At 43.0% G+C, this 17839-nt stretch overlaps 1 protein-coding gene across 8 annotated transcripts; it reads right to left on the reverse strand.

Annotated features, from left to right (window-relative positions):
* Positions 1-12306: 12306 nt before the first annotated feature.
* Positions 12307-17061, reverse strand: LOC124652024. Of its 8 annotated transcripts, none has more exons than XM_047191050.1 (5): positions 15852-16921; positions 14451-14959; positions 14063-14110; positions 13170-13213; positions 12307-12841 (listed from the first exon to the last, which is right to left on the reverse strand). In XM_047191050.1, the coding sequence occupies exons 2-5, from the start codon at positions 14806-14808 to the stop codon at positions 12839-12841; spliced, it is 453 nt and encodes a 150-aa protein (XP_047047006.1). In that variant the 5' UTR covers positions 14809-14959; positions 15852-16921; the 3' UTR covers positions 12307-12838. The 8 variants fall into 8 exon arrangements, 7 of the variants coding, with proteins under 7 accessions (XP_047047006.1, XP_047047003.1, XP_047047000.1 ...); XM_047191047.1 differs by having other exon boundaries at positions 12307-12860; XM_047191044.1 differs by adding an exon at positions 16928-17061 and having other exon boundaries at positions 12307-14110; positions 15852-15939.
* Between the last annotated feature and the right edge of the window lie 778 nt (positions 17062-17839).

Consider the following 17839-nt stretch of genomic DNA (forward strand, 5'->3'; position numbering starts at 1 on the left):
TGTTTATGTTGGATTTCACATCTAGCATACCCTAACTTGCTCGGTAAAAGGCTTCGATGTTTTTTTTGTGTGGTCAATATATACATGCAAGATGCTAATTGTAAAATTAAACATACGTTATACCTTAGATACAAGAGGTTCCAAATATGGAAATGGTTGGTAGTGGTTCTCTTCTCCGCACTACAAGAGTGGATATTAATAAAATTAAGAATAGCAACAATATAGTCCATTTGCAATTGCCAAACTAATGGATGATGACTTACAATTTTTATGTCCAGCCCGTGGCTTCCTGCGTAGTTGAGATTATCCAATTTCACAAAGTCTATTGCCTGGAAGCAAACAGCCAAACACACATTAGATTGATGACCATAATGCAAAAGGTGTCTTTGGCTCTTGGGCACCAGTGCTCCTGTTTAAAAAAAAAATCGAAAATCGTACATATTTGTTTCAAAAATGTAAAAATAAATCTGGACATAGTAAATGAAGTAACCTACAAACGTGTAAAAAAATTATATGAAATTCTTTATATTGTAGGCTACACAAAAAAGACAAAATATGTTGAGATTTAGAGATTTCAAATATGCATATTCAGATCCACACACTCGTCATTTTTGTGTAGCATTGAGATTTAGACTTATATGCATTGTTTTGAATTATTTTCTTGTGACCTGCGCCATATATTGTAGTGAGAATTTGGTTTTGCAGTTTGCAGGAAACATGGCAATTATTTGAAATAAACCATGGGAAATAAATCAATGATGTTACTTAAGTTCTAATAACCATGGGAAATAAATCATTGATGTTACTTAAGTTCTATCAACCATGGGAAATAAATCAATGATGTTACTGTACTTAAGTTGTCTCAACCATGGGAAATAAACCAATGATGTTACTTAAGTTCTACATGCAGCCTGGGTACAGCAGGGATATGAAGTTTTGTCTGTGCTTCTACTGCTTAGTCCATGCCAATAGGTTATTTACATAGGAATATTATTTCATGACATTCAAGAATGACTGGTCACTTTTGGATGCTGATCTAGGCATCTACCTTTCTATTAGCTTAGTAAGCGTTGCACAGTCAAAAAGAATATTACGCGAAGTATTAAAATAACTTTCAGTAGTGGCAGTTGTGAGATGGTAAGGATTTGGTTTGACTTTGACATCATCCTAGACATGCATTGTTAAATTTAATACGTTTTACCTACATGTTTTTTTCAAATGTTGGTTTAAATACTTATCTTACTCAAAATTAATGCAATTGCAGGCGTTACTTCTTTCTCATCACATTTAGGTCCTACCTTTATTGTACATCCTTGCATCAAGTAACATTTGCATCATGGATGAAGGCTAGACCTGAACTCGGCCACCTCTGCGATAACTTAAAGCTGGATAGGTAGAGTATGAGTATATTTTATAATGGCCATAATTTTGGTGCCCCGGATTTCTTGGGACTGTTGGACCGTCTACCCATCTTTTGCGTTGATAACATGGAACTAAAAAGGAGACGAGTAAGGAGGTATAATTTGGAAGGAGCATGTATTGGCTGTAAGTGGGGGCATTGTATTAAACTTTCTTCTGCCAATTGACAGAACCAAACATGTATATAGACATATAGTTATTGTCAAGCTTAAACTGGAGTAGGACAGTAAAGCTAAGCTTTCGAGTAACCTGTTTTCTAGTGTTTCCAAATTACAATCACCCTGCTAGTGTGTAATTTATTTAGATGGATGGCCCTGTTCTGCATCCCACCTCTCTACTCTACAAATTTGGATTCATGCGGGCTCTTCTTTTTGTGAGTTTTTACAAGCTCCTTGGGCTTCAATATCTGGTATGGACTGCAACTTACAATCACCATGCTAGTGTGCAATTCATTTAGATGGATTGCCCAGTTCTGCATTCGGCCTCACTGCTCAGCAAATTTGGATTTTTGCGGTCTTTCTTTTTGTGAGTTTTTACGAGCTCCTTGGGCGTCAATATCTGTCTGGCTTGCTTTGAGGAATCCCACGTGAGTTTAACAAATGTAGTAACGCAACTTGCATATACGGTGCACTACTATTCTCTATTTTTCTCAAGCTGAATGTCAGCTCATTCTAGTCGTTGATTTATCTTCAGATCGCAACAAAAACATGGCTAATAAACAGCGTATAGCAGCACAACCTAATAACACTCTAGGATGATCATAAATGCTCAAATAAAAAGGCTGGAAAATATGATAATACCTTGGGAACATCTCTCCCGATCCACGATTGACGTGGAGAACTGCTCGGCAGCGGCTCCAACGACTTGGCGCATCTGATTATTGTATACAATACCATGAGTCAGTGTGGTTATGCAATGCCAAATGAATATCAACATAACATGTAAATACTGATTGTTTTTGTTTACCTCCGGAGTTATGTACGCCTTCAGAGGAACGTCCACTATCTTTGCGAGTGTACCGTCATAGTCTAGAAATAACAAGATCCTCTTGGCTTGTGCTCTATCTATGATTTGCTTAAAGAAGGCAATAGCAGAAGGGCACTCCTACAATAAATGAAGCATCATAAAATAGTTCCCCACAAGTTACTCGAGCGATAAGCTGAGAAATATGGATGGGTTCATGATTGACAAATTCAATAGCAACTAAATCGTACTTTAGCACCCAAATAGATGCTATTTGTAGACAAGCTTTAATTATACTCCCTCCTTGCCACAATGTAGTGCATATAAGTTTTTACAAAAGTCAACAATGTCAACTTTGACCAAGTTTATTGAGAAAATTATCTATATGTATAATACCAAACTTATACCCTATAAAAATATACATCATCACAAAATCTAATGATATTGATTTACTAATCTAGACGTTGATATTTTTTTCTACATACTTAGTCAAACTTTACATCAATTGACTTTTGAAAAAACTTTTATGCAATACATTTTGGAAAGGAGGGAGTATTAGCTAGTGATGTCATTAAGAAAAACCAACGTTAAAGATAAACTGCAAAATTCTTACCTCCCAAGCACTGTGCTCCACTGTCGGAGCCTCACAAGTAGCGTGCTCTGCTGCTTCTTCATCACTTTTACATCTCTCAGTTTTTGGTTCATCAACTGCAAATAAATAAATAAATCCCTGTTATTTCAAACAATATTTAAGACTATAATGTTATTGCTGCTAACAGGTCACTACCAAATCTATCGGCAAACAAATATATATTATATGACTACTAATAGGTCACTAGAAACAAAAATCATCAAACAAACTTATATGATATAGTTACTGTCCATATTGTTACATTGTTCAGACAATCCTAAGCAGTTAAATTGCTACGGGACCCAGGAAACAATAAACTCAGACTAGGGACAGATCACTTTGCTCTATAGGAAAAAAACACAAGTATAATACCAGCGGGTAAGAACTATGATCTTAAATCAGATAATTACAGATAATGGTATCCAGGATATCAGAATAATAATAAGATCAAGACAGAACAATAATCTTGAAGCAAACAATTACAAATGGAGTGGGCTAAACTTTGCCATGGAAGCCTCGAGATATGAAAAAAAATCACTAGATTACAATTAAAATACACCTCCCTGAAAGTATATTGCAACAGACAGAAACATTAATTTCTAATCTCTGGATTAAACTCGCCAACTGGTTTTCTAGACCACGGATCTGCAGCAATTTCATTTAAATTAAGTTCAGTGCTTGATCTTTGGTGTGTTACAATACATTTCGTAGTCCATGAGATCTATTTCCGTCCTACTCCTTTTGTCTAGTTACACAATGCATTTGGTATTTCACGGATGGAACAAGCAATGAGTTCCGCCCAAAACAGAAGAAACAAGCAATGAGAAATTTACACACCTGCCTAGGGTTGGAAGTTGCCGAATGGCTGATTTGGAGGACCGTGGAGCAGGGTAGTAAATCGTATAAGCAGTGGTACTGGAGCGGCAAGGCAAATCGCTGCCATCCTTGCCGCCTGACGCCGGGGGTTAGGGTTTTGGGAAACTGGATTTAGGGAGGGGACAGAGAAGAAAGAAGCGCGATGCAGGGCGACCTGGGTTTTTTTTTTTTTTTGAGATTACCCTGGGACGGAGCGATCCAGTCCAAGTCCAAACGCTCGCCTCTCGAGAAGGCCTGCATGTTAGAGGGCAAGCTCTTCGCTTAGTGGGCTTGATGGTGGTGTATCTGACGGGCTTCGTATTATAGCCCATATATTTACGACCTAATCCCTATGGGCCATTTACTGGGCCGGTCGAAGCGAAACAAATTTACAGCCCAGGTAGCACCGGTGCTAGCTCCGCTCTACTTTTTTTTCTTTGGATTAGAAATTCCCCTCTGTAGTATTCCTGTTCTAGGTTATGTTTTCAATTTCCCTTCCACAGCTCTTCATCCTCGTCGATTTCAAATCGATGGCGGTTGGCTGCAGCCGCTTCCGTCATCCTCGCCATGGAGCCACCCGCCACCTGCTCGACTCTTTGCCCAGATGATGATGCGGGCATGTCGATGGCACACTTGGCGATGCGGCTTCAAGCCTTCTACCTCGCCCTGGAGCCACTCGCCACTCGCCACCTGCTCGACTATTTGCCCAGGTGATGACGCGGGCCTCTGATGTGCACGAAGCTGACCTCGTCACAGCTTCGAAGCAAATCAGGTATTGTTGAATAACACTGTTCCTTTGGTCGTCAGTTTCGGTTTAGACAGTAGGTTCAAGTCGGTCAGTTAAATTCAGTTAGGAAACAACTTGTCAGCAGTGCGGGCCTCTTCACATGCTATTAGATGTTAAACCTAGTCTTCAGGTAGATTAGTTAGCTAGCCGGTAAGACAGCGTCATTGGTTGGCACGGCCTGCATGGTCATGGCGGCGCAGCACAATTGAGGTGTTGTGGGATGGTGCAGCACATTACTCAGTCGAGGGACATATCCACTCTTTCAGTTTTCAGATTGGTTCAGTGAGAGGAATAAAGGCAAACATAAAAGCTTTTTGTTGTGTATGCAGCACCAAAACTACACTGTGTCCATCGTCCCTCACGTATGATCTTGTTTGATTTCAGGTTTTAGCAACTATGGAAGCATATCAGGGTGTTCTTGCCCATGTCCGAGCCGCTTCACAACTCTGAGGACGATGCTACCACTGTGAAGAAAAAGTGGTTGTTGTGTGGTGGTTGCTCCAATCAGCCATACCGATCATACGCTGACAGTGTTCTTGCCCAAGTCCGGTGTTTCAGTTGCTTGTGATTGAGTTTCCCAAATGGGTCCAAAAATTATTGACAGAATTCAGCAACCCTTTTTATGGGCTGGATCTGACAAAGTGTGTGGAGGGAAATGATTGGTTAGATGGTTGCAGATTTGTTTCCATGTACAGTATGGGGGCCTTGGTAGTTCGAATCTCCAGCTCCACAGGAGGGCTCTCAAACTAAGGTGGCTTTGGCAGAGCAGTAAGGCAACCGATAAACTCTGGATGGACTCTTCCAATCCCCAAGGATGAGATGTCCTTGTTCCAGGCCAGTACCGTCATCAAACTCGGGGATGGGAAGAGCACTTCGTTCTCGCCGAGTGCCGCTTTCCCAAACCTCTTCTTGCACAGCAGAGGTAGAAAGCTATCCGTAGCAGAGGGGTTATTCAACCGGAGATGGATTTCTTTGATCAAGGCTAATCCTTCTGAGATGGTGCTCCGAGAAAACATCGATTTCTGGGACAGATCTCAGGTATATGTATCTTGACTAATAGCAGTGATTATTTGCCTCTGTGGTGTAGAAGTGGACTGGAGAGCATAGATGGCAAGGACAGTTCAAGTTCGGCATATCACTGTCAAATTTTTTTTTACTGAATTTTGTTTCAAAGAATGCATATGGCAAATCAAAATATCTAGCAAGGTTAGATTCTTTGTGCTACTGTTGTATGCAAATGCATATGCATTTGTAACCTGAATGAGCCGTTCTATGGCCAACTTAATGTTGCATCTTCTATTTTAAAACCTCATATTTGTCATGTCAAATTCAAACTCACAATAGTGCTATATTTATTAGCATACAATTTCTACCTGACATAGATTCGCAAAATGAAAATGGTGTAAGTGGGATGTGTTTGGTGTGTGCACGTGTCTTGTATGAGAGTTATTTTCTGCAATAAGAACATATTTGCAGAATCCTAATAAATGCGTGTGCATTATTACTCTTTTAGGTTTCCTTTGAAATGCACAATTGAAAATATAAGAACAGAAGCATATATGACTGAATATGGAGGAACAGGGTTCAAAAATCTTACTTGATGTTTTTGTGATCTTGTGGGATGAGCGTCTCCTTCGACGCACGAGAACCAACGCAATCACTGAAATGAGGATCAGTAGTGCAGCAACAGACACCCCTACAGTCACACCCACGATTATCCTCCTCTTCTTCTTCCTGTCACCTGTACGTTCGGACAGTATATGCGTTAGTGGAATGGAAGCACTAGATTACTGAAAGTGTGGAGTAATATTCAACGGTTTCTTGCGTTTTGCTAGCTTACCGCTCGGTGTGTTGGACGTGACTGACGGAATGTACTGCATCGGCTCGGTTGCAAAAAACCTGTACAGGTGAAAGCTGTAGCTGCACCAAGTGGTAGCAAACCACCCACCTGAACGTCGACTCAAACTGTGGATAGACCTCAAATTCTCGAGACAGATGGCACAGTCTGCAGGTGTCAGCTCAGGTGTGCACTGTGCCAGTCCGTAGGCTGTGTAGTGCCTGCTGTCTGCGTCCACCTCCGTAGCTGCAGTTGCAAACAACTGGGAGGTGTTTGCTGCCAAGCTTGCCACACCGGCAACGAGTGCATCGATGCCCGACTCAAGTGCGCTGCTCTGCACTGTGGCAGCATCAGGCTGTGACACTGATATCCTCACCTCAGATGACCAGCTTATCGCCGTGCCAGAAAGTTGCACTGTGCAAAGCTCGTAAGCCAGAAAGACCTCCTTCCCGAGCCCGCAAAAACCTTCTGCACCCTGGAGACCATCATGGATGCAAGTCCTGCAACCGGCACTGTCTATATCGCCCCGGCACTGCCCCAGTCCATATGTGGCCTCACCTGTCACAACGCTGGCTCTAGCAAACAATCTGGGAGCCAGCGACGCCTTCTGAGGCAGCGTGGCAGACAGGAAATCCAGTGACTGGTGGTAACTACTTGCTGAACTGTAGTTTCCACCACCAGAGCAAGCAGGGACTGGGATCTGGCTTGCAGAAGCTGTGGAACCAAGAAGAGCAGCCAGCGCTGCTAGCAGAACTGCCATCTTCATAGCATGCGGCAGCTTCATCTGAAAATTACAACCAACAAAATGTTAGTCCAGCTCATGATCAATAATAAATGTATAGAATTTGACTGCAAAGCTGATCTATATATGTAAAAAAAGAGAAAAGACGCATCATTTTGCACATAGTAAGGAAAACTCAAGTAACCATGTTATACATGAACCAGAACACTGACTTCTAACAACATGTACAGAACTTTAAGTGTAAAATTGATCTATTTATAACATGTTTTTCATCTGGCTTGCTTGTCAAGACAGGTGTTGGACGGGTGAAAGGCTCACGCGCCGCCGGTTGCCTCATTGGCCGCATTGCGTGTTCTGTGACTAGGCAGAGGAGACTATGTCACATATTCTTACTAGGTGTCCGTTCTCACAAACTATATGTCATGAGATCCTATCCTGGATTCAATCTACTGCCGGACCTCCCGTTGTTGAAGGGGATTTCGCGGAGTGGTGGTCGTTGGTGGTGCGCTTCAACCCACGTCATATGCGCGCGCTAAGGAATCTCGTCGTTAGTTATGCTTACGGCATGGTGAATTTGGAAGCATAGGAACGCCATTGTCTTCAACAACGAGCTGCCTTCGGTGGCCTCCCTAATCAACATGATCAAAGCTGAGGCGAGATTATGGGCAGTTGCGGGAGCACGAGGGCTACGTCAACTTATCACATAGTTTTCTTGGATTGAGTTGTATGGCGTGAGTGTCGGTCCATTCTTTGAACTTGTAAATACAACTTCTTTTTCTATCAATGCAAAAAAGAACTTTAAGTGCAAAATTGATCTACTTATGTAAAAATGAGAAAAATCCATTTCCCTATATAATTTTCATTCGTAATAGGAACTTTTTTTTGTAACAAACCGACCTATTGCGATCATGCATCTACTTGCAGATCGAGTGCCTCAAACAACAAAACTTTGGCGTTTCTTTTTTTGAGTCGAACAGCAAAACTTTGGCGGATCGACTACTCATATTCCCTGCAACGGAGTCGCCACAAACTGAATTGGTTTAATTGGGCCGGCCAACTAAATGGAATGTTCTTCTCTGATTTTCTTTTCTATTGGGCGTTGCTTCCTGATTTCGTGATGCAGATTTGCACTGAAATTTTTTTTGCATGCTATCTAGTACTCCCTCCGTTTCAAACATTATCAATTTTGACTAAAAACATAGGGAAAATACCAAATATATATAGTATGAAAATATAGCTTATGGCGATTTAATACTATAACTTTTACATTGCGGATGTTGATATTTTTTCCTAAATATTTAGTTAAACTTTACAAAGTTTGACTATTCCTAAACCTACAATGCAAACTAATTGTGAACGGAGTACGTGTGTAAACTTAGACACTAAATTAAGTACTACCTATATGGCTATGTCCACCAAAGGATGTCGCAATATTGTCTAAATTTAGATGTATCTAGACAATTTTTAGTGTATAGATGCATCCGAATTTAGACAAATATTTCATATCCTTTTATAGATGGAGGGAGTACAAACCCAGTTAGGGTGTGATTTTTTGCACAAAGAACCTTGAACACTGTTGGTAAACACAACACATTTAAAATTGTACTCCCTCCAATCCTAAAAGAGTGTCGGAAGCACGGTACAATCACGTTTTGCAGTTTACCCCTTATAAATTAATTAAAATCTGAACCAAACCAACTGCTCAGTAGCATGATAGGATCGTAGATCTCCATGGAGGATTGGCGGCGGTGGTCGGCTCCAGCCTCGCCTGCCACCGCCCGACGAAACGTAGCCATGGCGCCCGCCGCATGCTGCCCACCGCCCGCCGGCTCTGATCCATGGCGCTCCTCAACCGGAGGCGGCCGAAACCCTAAGGAGAGGAGGGCTATGCTCAAGGGGCCCTCGACCGGAGGCGACAGTGGGTAGGACTCCACAGCCCGCTGGGGCAACGCTCCATCGCCCGGAAGGTCGACATCTGAGAGGGGGTCGGGGCGCTGGGGCCTTGGGGGTTCTCGACTTCGCGTCCGGCCGGGAGCAGTACCCACGTGGCCTCCTTGATAACTCGATCCACGCGGAGGAGGGGAGGGCCGTGGACTCGCGGGCCTGGTTGACTCCATGAGGAGTGCGGGTTAATGAAGTAAAAAAGCTCAAGGGTGTGTTTGCAAAATTCACTTTTAGATTCTTTTTCCGGATCGGAGGGAGTAACACTATTAGGGTGTTCCTCTAGCAGAATGTTTCTCATTTCTTCCAAATTGTTGCTCTGGTTACTTTTGAAAAACATGGGTTGGAAAATGTAACAAAAAACGAAATAAATAATGAATGATACGCTTCTTATGCTTCAACAAATTTAATCGTTTTTGTGGTCGATCATGAACATTAGTTGGTGGAAGCATGAATACTTTATCTGAAGAATGGACATTATTGTGGAAGCGTGAACATTTTCATGAGATATGTCTGGATATCTATAAAATTTGCTCATGCATATACAATAAATTTTCCGGGCGACTCTTGTGAATTGTTCTCATAGATAGAAAAACTTCTTTATGCAAATTATTTTTCACATGTATGGGCAGTAAATAAATGATTCATGTGTTTTTTAAGTTTATTACATCAGAAAATGTCCACCAAACTAAAGCAATAACTATAGAGTTTATAGTTGAAACTTATTATTTTATAATTTTCAAAACTTATAAAGAAATTTGTTAACCAGGTCAAACAACAAGATGTGCATTTTGTGAAAATAAAATTGAATTCATATATAGGTGAAGTGTAAAAGGTGTGTGTTGTGTAACATGTGTTCTTGTTACATAAAGTACACTAGTCGAGCCGGAAAAAAATAGATCGATAGGCTAGTCTAGCATAATAGGTGAAGCCGTGTAGGATTCAGGGAGACACTATATTATGTTTGCAATAAGCCGTGTATTATATGGATGGCAATTTTATCCATGGGTACGGGTACACGTGCGTACCGTACCTGCATGGGCAGGATATTAACTTTTATACCCACGGGTAGTACCTATATCCTACCCGTTAAGTCATGGATAGGGAACGGTATAGCCTTGTACCCGCGGTTATGCACATACCCTACCCTTGTTGACTTATGAGTTAGAACATGAGATTGTGATTTCTATATTTTGATAAAAAAAATTAGAGAATAGTTTGATAATTGTTATGTACTCAGCTACATATGTTATTGAGTTGAGACAATTCACTTTTTTAATCAAATTTGCTATCGATAAATGTAAAATTACGAACAACTTGTCTATTATTTGATCTACCCGTCTGGTATCCAATGAGTACAGGTATCCGATGGGTATGGGTATGGGTAAAGTTTTATTTACACATGCATATAGGTATGGATAGAAGTTTATACCCACTGACTATGCGGGTATGAATATGGATAGAAGTATCGGATCTTCGAGGCGGTGGGGAAGTGGGGGAGGGGGGCAATGGTCCCCACCCCGCGTGGGAAATGTACAAACTTACCATCTAGTTGTCATGTTTAATCCATGTATTCTAGAGGGGTGTTGTGATGCTTAATTGCCGCTGCGATGCATCAAGCCGCTGCATGGAAGCTAACGGCCTTCTCAGCCACGATTTCATTGTTGGACAGGGAATGACTGAATGAGGCACGTGAACTGAAAGCGGAGATTTCATTATTGGACAGGAATGATGCACGTGAACTGAAAGCGGAGGAAGCGCTAAGCAGTAGAGCGAGCCAATGGCAAGGAGAGTTCAATTTATGGCATTTTTACATGACATTCAAAACATGAGCCACTCGAACATGAGCAAGACATGAGACACATGCTTCGATGCTGCGTCACACGGCAGCATGGAAGCTGACGCCCAACACAACAACGTGTTCGCTGTTGGGCAGGAATGAGACACGTGGATAGAAAGCGGAAGAAGCGATAAGCAGTATATCAAGCCTGGGGTACAGCATAGTGTTGAATTTTATGATATAATTACCTGGAACGCCAGTAGGAAAATCCTAGACCCGCCACTCCAACTTCAAGACAGCATTTGGTAGCCAGGGGTGGAAACATGAATGAATTAGGCATCAAAGATAATTACATCACATAGCATGGTAGACTCCTCGGATGGGAGTATAATTTACATCTCTTGTTCTTTTGCCAAGAATGGAGGCATGAGAGAAGCCAGGCACATATCTGGCTCCTCCATTACAATACCAGGTACCAAGAATGGATCTAGTGAGTGAAGGCACTCCTTTTAATCTTGAGACGCACAGCTGAGTAGAACTCAGCCAAGCTTGCGGAAGCATCTGTATCACCACTGGACCTTGACAAAGTCTGTCAGCATGAGCAGACCTACCCAATAAAAATTGGGGATGCGGTGGATCATCTGTTTAAGTATCTTCTTCAACATCTGCAAATGGACAGCTCGCAGGTGCTCGCCATCCACAAACGGATTTGGCATCCTCGTTACGATGGAGCCCAAGCCCACTCAAGCCCTCTACTCACTAGAAGACCCTTCTGAGGTATGCATTCTATCTCTCGCTTATATATGTAACCACAGCATCAGCGTCAGTCAGTTGTGCCTAACCCTTCAACTCTTCCCCGGTTTTCCCCTTGCCGAACAGACTTAGGGGCCACCACGGTGACGTCATGCTAGGATAGTCGATAGTTGACTCCTTCAGCTTCCATGACTGGACTGGTGTTCGCTGAGTGAGATCTGCTTGTCTTCCCTAATGGGCTTGATCAGCTGGTATTAGGCTGTTGCGTAAGTTGATGGGCTTCAGGACAGTTCTCTTGCGCTGTTGGGCATACTCGTGGGGTGAAGTGTGACAACATCGGCTTTGATCATTGCACGTAGCCCTTCAACTCTTTCCTGGTTTGCCCCTTGCCAAACAGACGCACGGGCGCCATGACACCGTCATGCTAGAACGGTCGATAGAAAACTCCTTCAGCTTCCATGATGGGATTGGTGCTCGCTGAGTGAGATCTGCTTGTCTTCACTACTGGGCTGCACCAACTAGTAATAGGCTGTTGTACAGTGAGTTGATAGATTCAGGACAGCCTTCAATGACGCTTGGGAGGGGGGCAGCTGCCCCCCCCCCCCCCTCCCCATAGATCCACTGCTGCCTGCGTCTTGCAAGTAGTGCCAATGCTGGTATAGCTCTTCCAACCAGAAACTGAAATGTCAGAAGAACAATGAATCTCACGATTGTGCCAAACCCTTCAACTCTTCCCCGGTTTGCCCCTTGCCGAACAGACTTAGGGCCAACCACGGTGCCATCATGCTAGGACGGTCGATAGTTAACTCCTTCAGCTTCCATGACTGGACGGGTGTTCGCTGAGTGAGATCTGCTTGTCTTCACTACTGGGCTTGACCAGCTGGTATTAGGCTGTTGTGTAAGTTGATGGGCTTCAGGACAATTCTCCTGCGTTGTTGGGCATACTCGTGGGGTGAAGTGTGACAGCATCATTGTTGATCGATTGAGCCTAACCCTTCAACTCTTCCCTGGTTTGCCCCTTGCCAAACAGACCTAGTGGTCGCAACGGTGCAGTCATGCCAGAACGGTCGATAGAAGACTCCTTCAGCTTCCATGACTGGATTGGTGTTCAAACATCATGGTTGTCGGTCTTACTTCAAGAGGCAAAACAATCTCAATTATACAAGAATATGAAGAAAAGTTAGTGCCAATGTAGGCAGACCTGGCAAGGTGTTCAAATGCCACCCTTCTTGGGTTATTTGAAAAGGAAAAAAAAAAAGTCAACATGGGTATGCAACTATGGAAGGGTTTCTACATATACAAAGTATAACATTATTACTTCTAAGTTGATATAACTACTGCCAAAAAAATCATAATCAAACAATGGGAAGCACAAAGCATTTTATAACACATGCAAATACTGAACTAGAAGAAAATAAGTTCGCAAATTAATTTTGGCAGTAAAGCAAGTTCTTCTCATACCGTTCGACAAGACAGAAGATTGACACTTGCGTGTGAAATGCCTCCTGAGATAAATAAAAACATGACAGTAAGTCTGTAGCCACATCTTGTACCTACTCAGTACTACCTCCATTCCAAATAAACTGAAGTTAGCAATGACCTAACTCTTCAGTCAAACTTATGTAAAACATCAAGTATAGATAGTATTAAAATATAGCTTATGATGAATCTAATGAAACTATGCAGAGGGTATAAAGTCATAGTGCAGGAAGAATGAAACTATGCAGAGGGTATAAAGTCAGTGCAGGAAGAAGCATTTGTTCCCACAGACAATAGTAGTGCAAGATTATTTCAATGTGAATGCCGCATATAAAATAGATCTCTAGAATTCATATAATTCAAGTACAGCCAAGTGAATACACACTGGGTTCGGTCTGATCCTAAACAAACTAAACAAAACCATATATTGATTGCTACAAGTCACCTTACCAGGCTACTAGCTTCTCCTCAAAATACATTTCACCAGATTACACAAGGACTTGTGTTGCTTTGCCAAAACACTCTAAATCAGTGGTAATTTGCCAAAACATAAAGTTGCTCAAATCAGCAGGCAAATTCTCCCATCACTGGCAAAATTGTTCCCTCGCCGGCCCGGAGCAATACAGGTTCTAGCCTTTAATGGTAAACAGGAAACAGCGCTAGGTGCTTACTCACAGAACATTTCCCTAGCTGGGGACTGGGGCAATGCTTTTTCAGTAAAACTCACTGAATCCCATACAGAATAATATGATGCAAAGAGAGAACAAATACTTGAATAGAACAATTCTTTAATACAGGAATACGACAAGAAGCATATTTGAGGCAATTTAAGAATGGACAAGTATGGTAACAATACAACAAGCAAGCGCATTTACCTTGGTGATGAACCGGCGAATTACTCTTGGCACCAAAACCTCCCAAACCTGCGGACAAAAACTACCCTTAGTATAAGTCACCAAGATAACAATAAAAATATATCCCAACACCACATCTACGCTGCATGAAAATCCTAGTTTAAGTGCAACGAGCTAGTAAATTGCAATGCAACATTTACAACACACACTAATCACTTATCAGAATATTAGTGATCCCACATCTAGCCAAAAAACATCATCACTTCACGTATCCCTTCCAATTAAACCAAAATTTACACTGGATCAAATCGCAACGTCTAACAATCCAAAACACGTAAACAGAGAAGCCGTCGGTAATTAGTTTCCCCTCTAACATTACGCAGAACAAGGGAACAAGCAGATCACGTACATGTGGATGCCTCCTTGTGAGACAAGACCTCGCACACGGCGGGCCAGCAGAGGATGGCCCTCCCGATCCCGGAGAGGTTGGTGACAAATCCGACGAAGAGGAAGACGCAGGCGAGATCGAGGACCCAGGGCATGAGGAAGAAGCCCAACATGAAGGTGAGCAAGCCGCACAGCATGAGCTCCATGGACACGCCCAGCTGCATGGACGCCACCCCCGCCTCCGCCACCTGCCCCAGCGGCCGGAGGATCACGAGCAGGAGCGTGCAGAGCTCGTAGAGCATCCGGTCAGGAGTCAGGACCTGAAGATCCAGAAAAGGATTTGGGTGGCGGAAAGAGGAAATGGATACTCGGTATTTCATTGTAAAGAAAATTCTCAATGCAATATATAGACACCTAAGCCTTGAGTTGCATCATGACCCATTTCTTTTTCAACCGTTCCGACAAGGCTTGAACAGACTTGAACTTGCGATCACCCATAAGCTACTAGCAAATCATCTTACAACCTGTTGTCTGCATGCAAATAACAGGAACTGAAACATGTTACAACCCGTGCAGCCTGTCACCACTTTGAGCTTCACTAACAAAGTAACAAAAGCTAACTAGAGAACAATAACTTGACCCCACAAATACAAAGTCTGAAATTGCAGTCTACACATTACTCCACGAGAAAAGGAGCAAGCTGTTGCTCCTTTTTATCAAGTCTCAAAAATCATAAGATAATGAAGGAGAAATACAGAGAAATCTTTTGCCCATCTACAATGCACGTGTCACACATATGAACAATACAACTTCATGCTAATGAAGGAGGCAGGAAAATATAGCGAGGAACAGCAGCATACACCACCATATATTGCAATACAGAGATTTTTTTTTTGTCCAAGATTGATTTTTTTTCCGCCCAGAATCGGATTGGACATAGTCACCACAGGATCTCACCTTGCAAAGCACCGATCTGCAGCCCTTGCTTGGTCTGCCGCTGCCGCCTGCTTGCTCCGCCGCCGCTCCCAACTCCTTGCTCCGCCGCCGCCCCCTCCTGCTTGCTCCACCGCCGCCGCCGCCTGCAAGCTCGACCGGCACTGCGCGATTTCTTCAATCCGCCAAGAACGGGAGGAACCAGGGAGAGGAAAGACAGGCACGGGAGGGGATAGGGCTCGGGCCGGTCTGGTGAGCGATGCCTTTTTTCTTTATTTCGAGGGTTAGCGAGAGGGATGCGGTGAGGGAACGAGCAGATTCCACCGAATCGGTGGAACGGCCTAATTCCGCATCTTGAGCGAATATTCGGTTTTCGGGAACCAGTCCATCCCATTCCAATTCCAAACCGAACATGAGGATTGGTCCTAGGTGCAGAACCGTTACATTACATTCTACTTCATGACGTGAACCGAACACACCCAAGACATACACATGGATCAGTACTTCAGTTGGTACAGGCCCAACACCCCTTACTGAAAAAGGACCTCCAGAAGTATATATAGAAGTGAACTGCTATGCTGTAAACAAAATATACAAGGAAAGTGTTAAAATCTCATACAGAGAACTCGAGCCAAAGTTCAAAGTTCAGCTTATTTCTTTATATATCACGTCCCTTTCATATTTATGGAAAAAATTGCTATGGAGTAACTTTGAACACTTGGGTTAATGACAGTAGTTTTGTCAAAAAATATGACATCTGAACTGAGTTGCCACGGTATGTATGAAAAGTTATTTATTTCTAAATGACAGCTAAAATTAGTGTCACACAATCAGAACATGAATGTTTCAGGTATCAACCATTACCGTTTAAAACACAAACTCGCTATGAAAAGGTACAAAGAGAATCGTAGCTATCATCCAAATTTCACTAAAACTATGAACATTGTATAAAAATTCAGAGTACTAACGATCCAGACCAGAGTTGCACACAGCACAACTGAGATACGATGTCGAGCAGGGATAGGTACTGCACTACTTGTCGCCAGGTACATTAAGGGCCACTTCTTTTTAGCTTCTGCTTATGCATAAGCCGGCTTATGGGTTTCGGTGGGGGGAAACTGTGGTGGGGAGAAGCTCCTAGAAACTGTCCCTCTTATTCTTTTGGGCTTCTAGAAATCTGGCTTGTGTACTGTGTTGATTTGTGTAATATCTATAATGCCCTCGAATTTCATTACATGCTCACATAGCATACACAAAGTGTCTATAATTTCACAACAGATGATATTAGAAACTTTGCTAAGGTTCAGGGCAGTTCATATAACCAATACAAATCAAGCTGCTGAGGTGATAGTTCATGTACTATATTAACAACAGATGATATATGTAAGCAGTACAAACTATCCAGAGAACATTTGACATCACAAATATTGTATCAACACAAATTCGAGCTGCTGATTGAAGCATCGCTGCAAGGAATTCAAGAAATAAATAACACCGAGGAAGTCATGGTCCAACTGGTCGGGGACCCGGAGGCCGGAGCTGGATGTCCGCTGCGTGGAGGAGTACCTCGACGTGGCCTTCTGCGGGGCGGAGGTTGACTTCGCCAGCTGGGGACGACTGAGGCAGAGGTCACAGACGGGGAATATTGGGATCCCGGGGTGCGCAACGGCGGCGTTGTGCGCGTCGCTGACGGCTGGGTGAGCGGCTGCGGGGTGCGCGGCAGCGGCGGTGTGCGCGGTGGCGGCGGCGGCGGCTGCAGAACCCTAGGTCGCCATTGGTGTCGCCCGCGCGTTCGTGGGCAGAGGAGACGGTATGTCTCTTTTCCTTTTTTTTCCTTTCTTTTCACTGCGGAACGAGCTGTGAATCTGGAGGCTACATGGTTCCTGCAGTAAATATGAAGAAAATAGAGGGCAATTTGTATGGCGGTTCCGCAGAAGCTCGGGAAACGCTCTAGAAACTGGTCGGGAATTGGGCTTCGCGGTGGGAGGAAACAGTCCAGAAATTATGCCTTGTTTTGGGCTTCAGCTTCCTTGGATCTATAAGCTAGGCTAGAAGCTGAAAAGAAGTGGCCCATTCAATGACTTAAGCTTTTGACCCAAGAACAGTCAACTCTCCATGTTTATTCAGAACCACTGTTCAAAAACTAGGCCGATTCAGTGATTACTGGGCCGATTAATCGCTACTAGGGGCCTGATCGTGTCGATTACCATTAATCTCTTATGTTAATCCTTTAGCCCGATTAATCGTACCGAAAGTCCGATTACTAGGTATGTTCCCGATTAACTACTGCACTTGGTCAAAAAAAGTTATAAACTTTTCAATGCATATAGCTACTACATGCGCTATCCCTCCCTAATAAAGTAGGTTTTGCAAAGCTCCCGCTTGATTGCAGCCTCCAACAGATCGAATTCCACTATCGCCAACTAATTCCTTGCCCTCCTAGACTAGTTACTCTCAGTTGCCTAGATACAGGCGTTC

The sequence above is a fragment of the Lolium rigidum genome, chromosome 5 (genome assembly GCF_022539505.1).
Source record: "Lolium rigidum isolate FL_2022 chromosome 5, APGP_CSIRO_Lrig_0.1, whole genome shotgun sequence".
NCBI lineage: Eukaryota > Viridiplantae > Streptophyta > Magnoliopsida > Poales > Poaceae > Lolium > Lolium rigidum.

Excerpts from the sequence above, each read along its gene's own strand:
- LOC124652024 (XM_047191046.1), bottom strand. The coding sequence starts at position 14,808 with ATGAAATACCGAGTATCCATTTCCTCTTTCCGCCACCCAAATCCTTTT. Across the intron at positions 14,111-14,450 it reads TCACAAGGAGGCATCCACAT|GTTTGGGAGGTTTTGGTGCC; the intron begins GTACGTGATCTG and ends TTTTGTCCGCAG.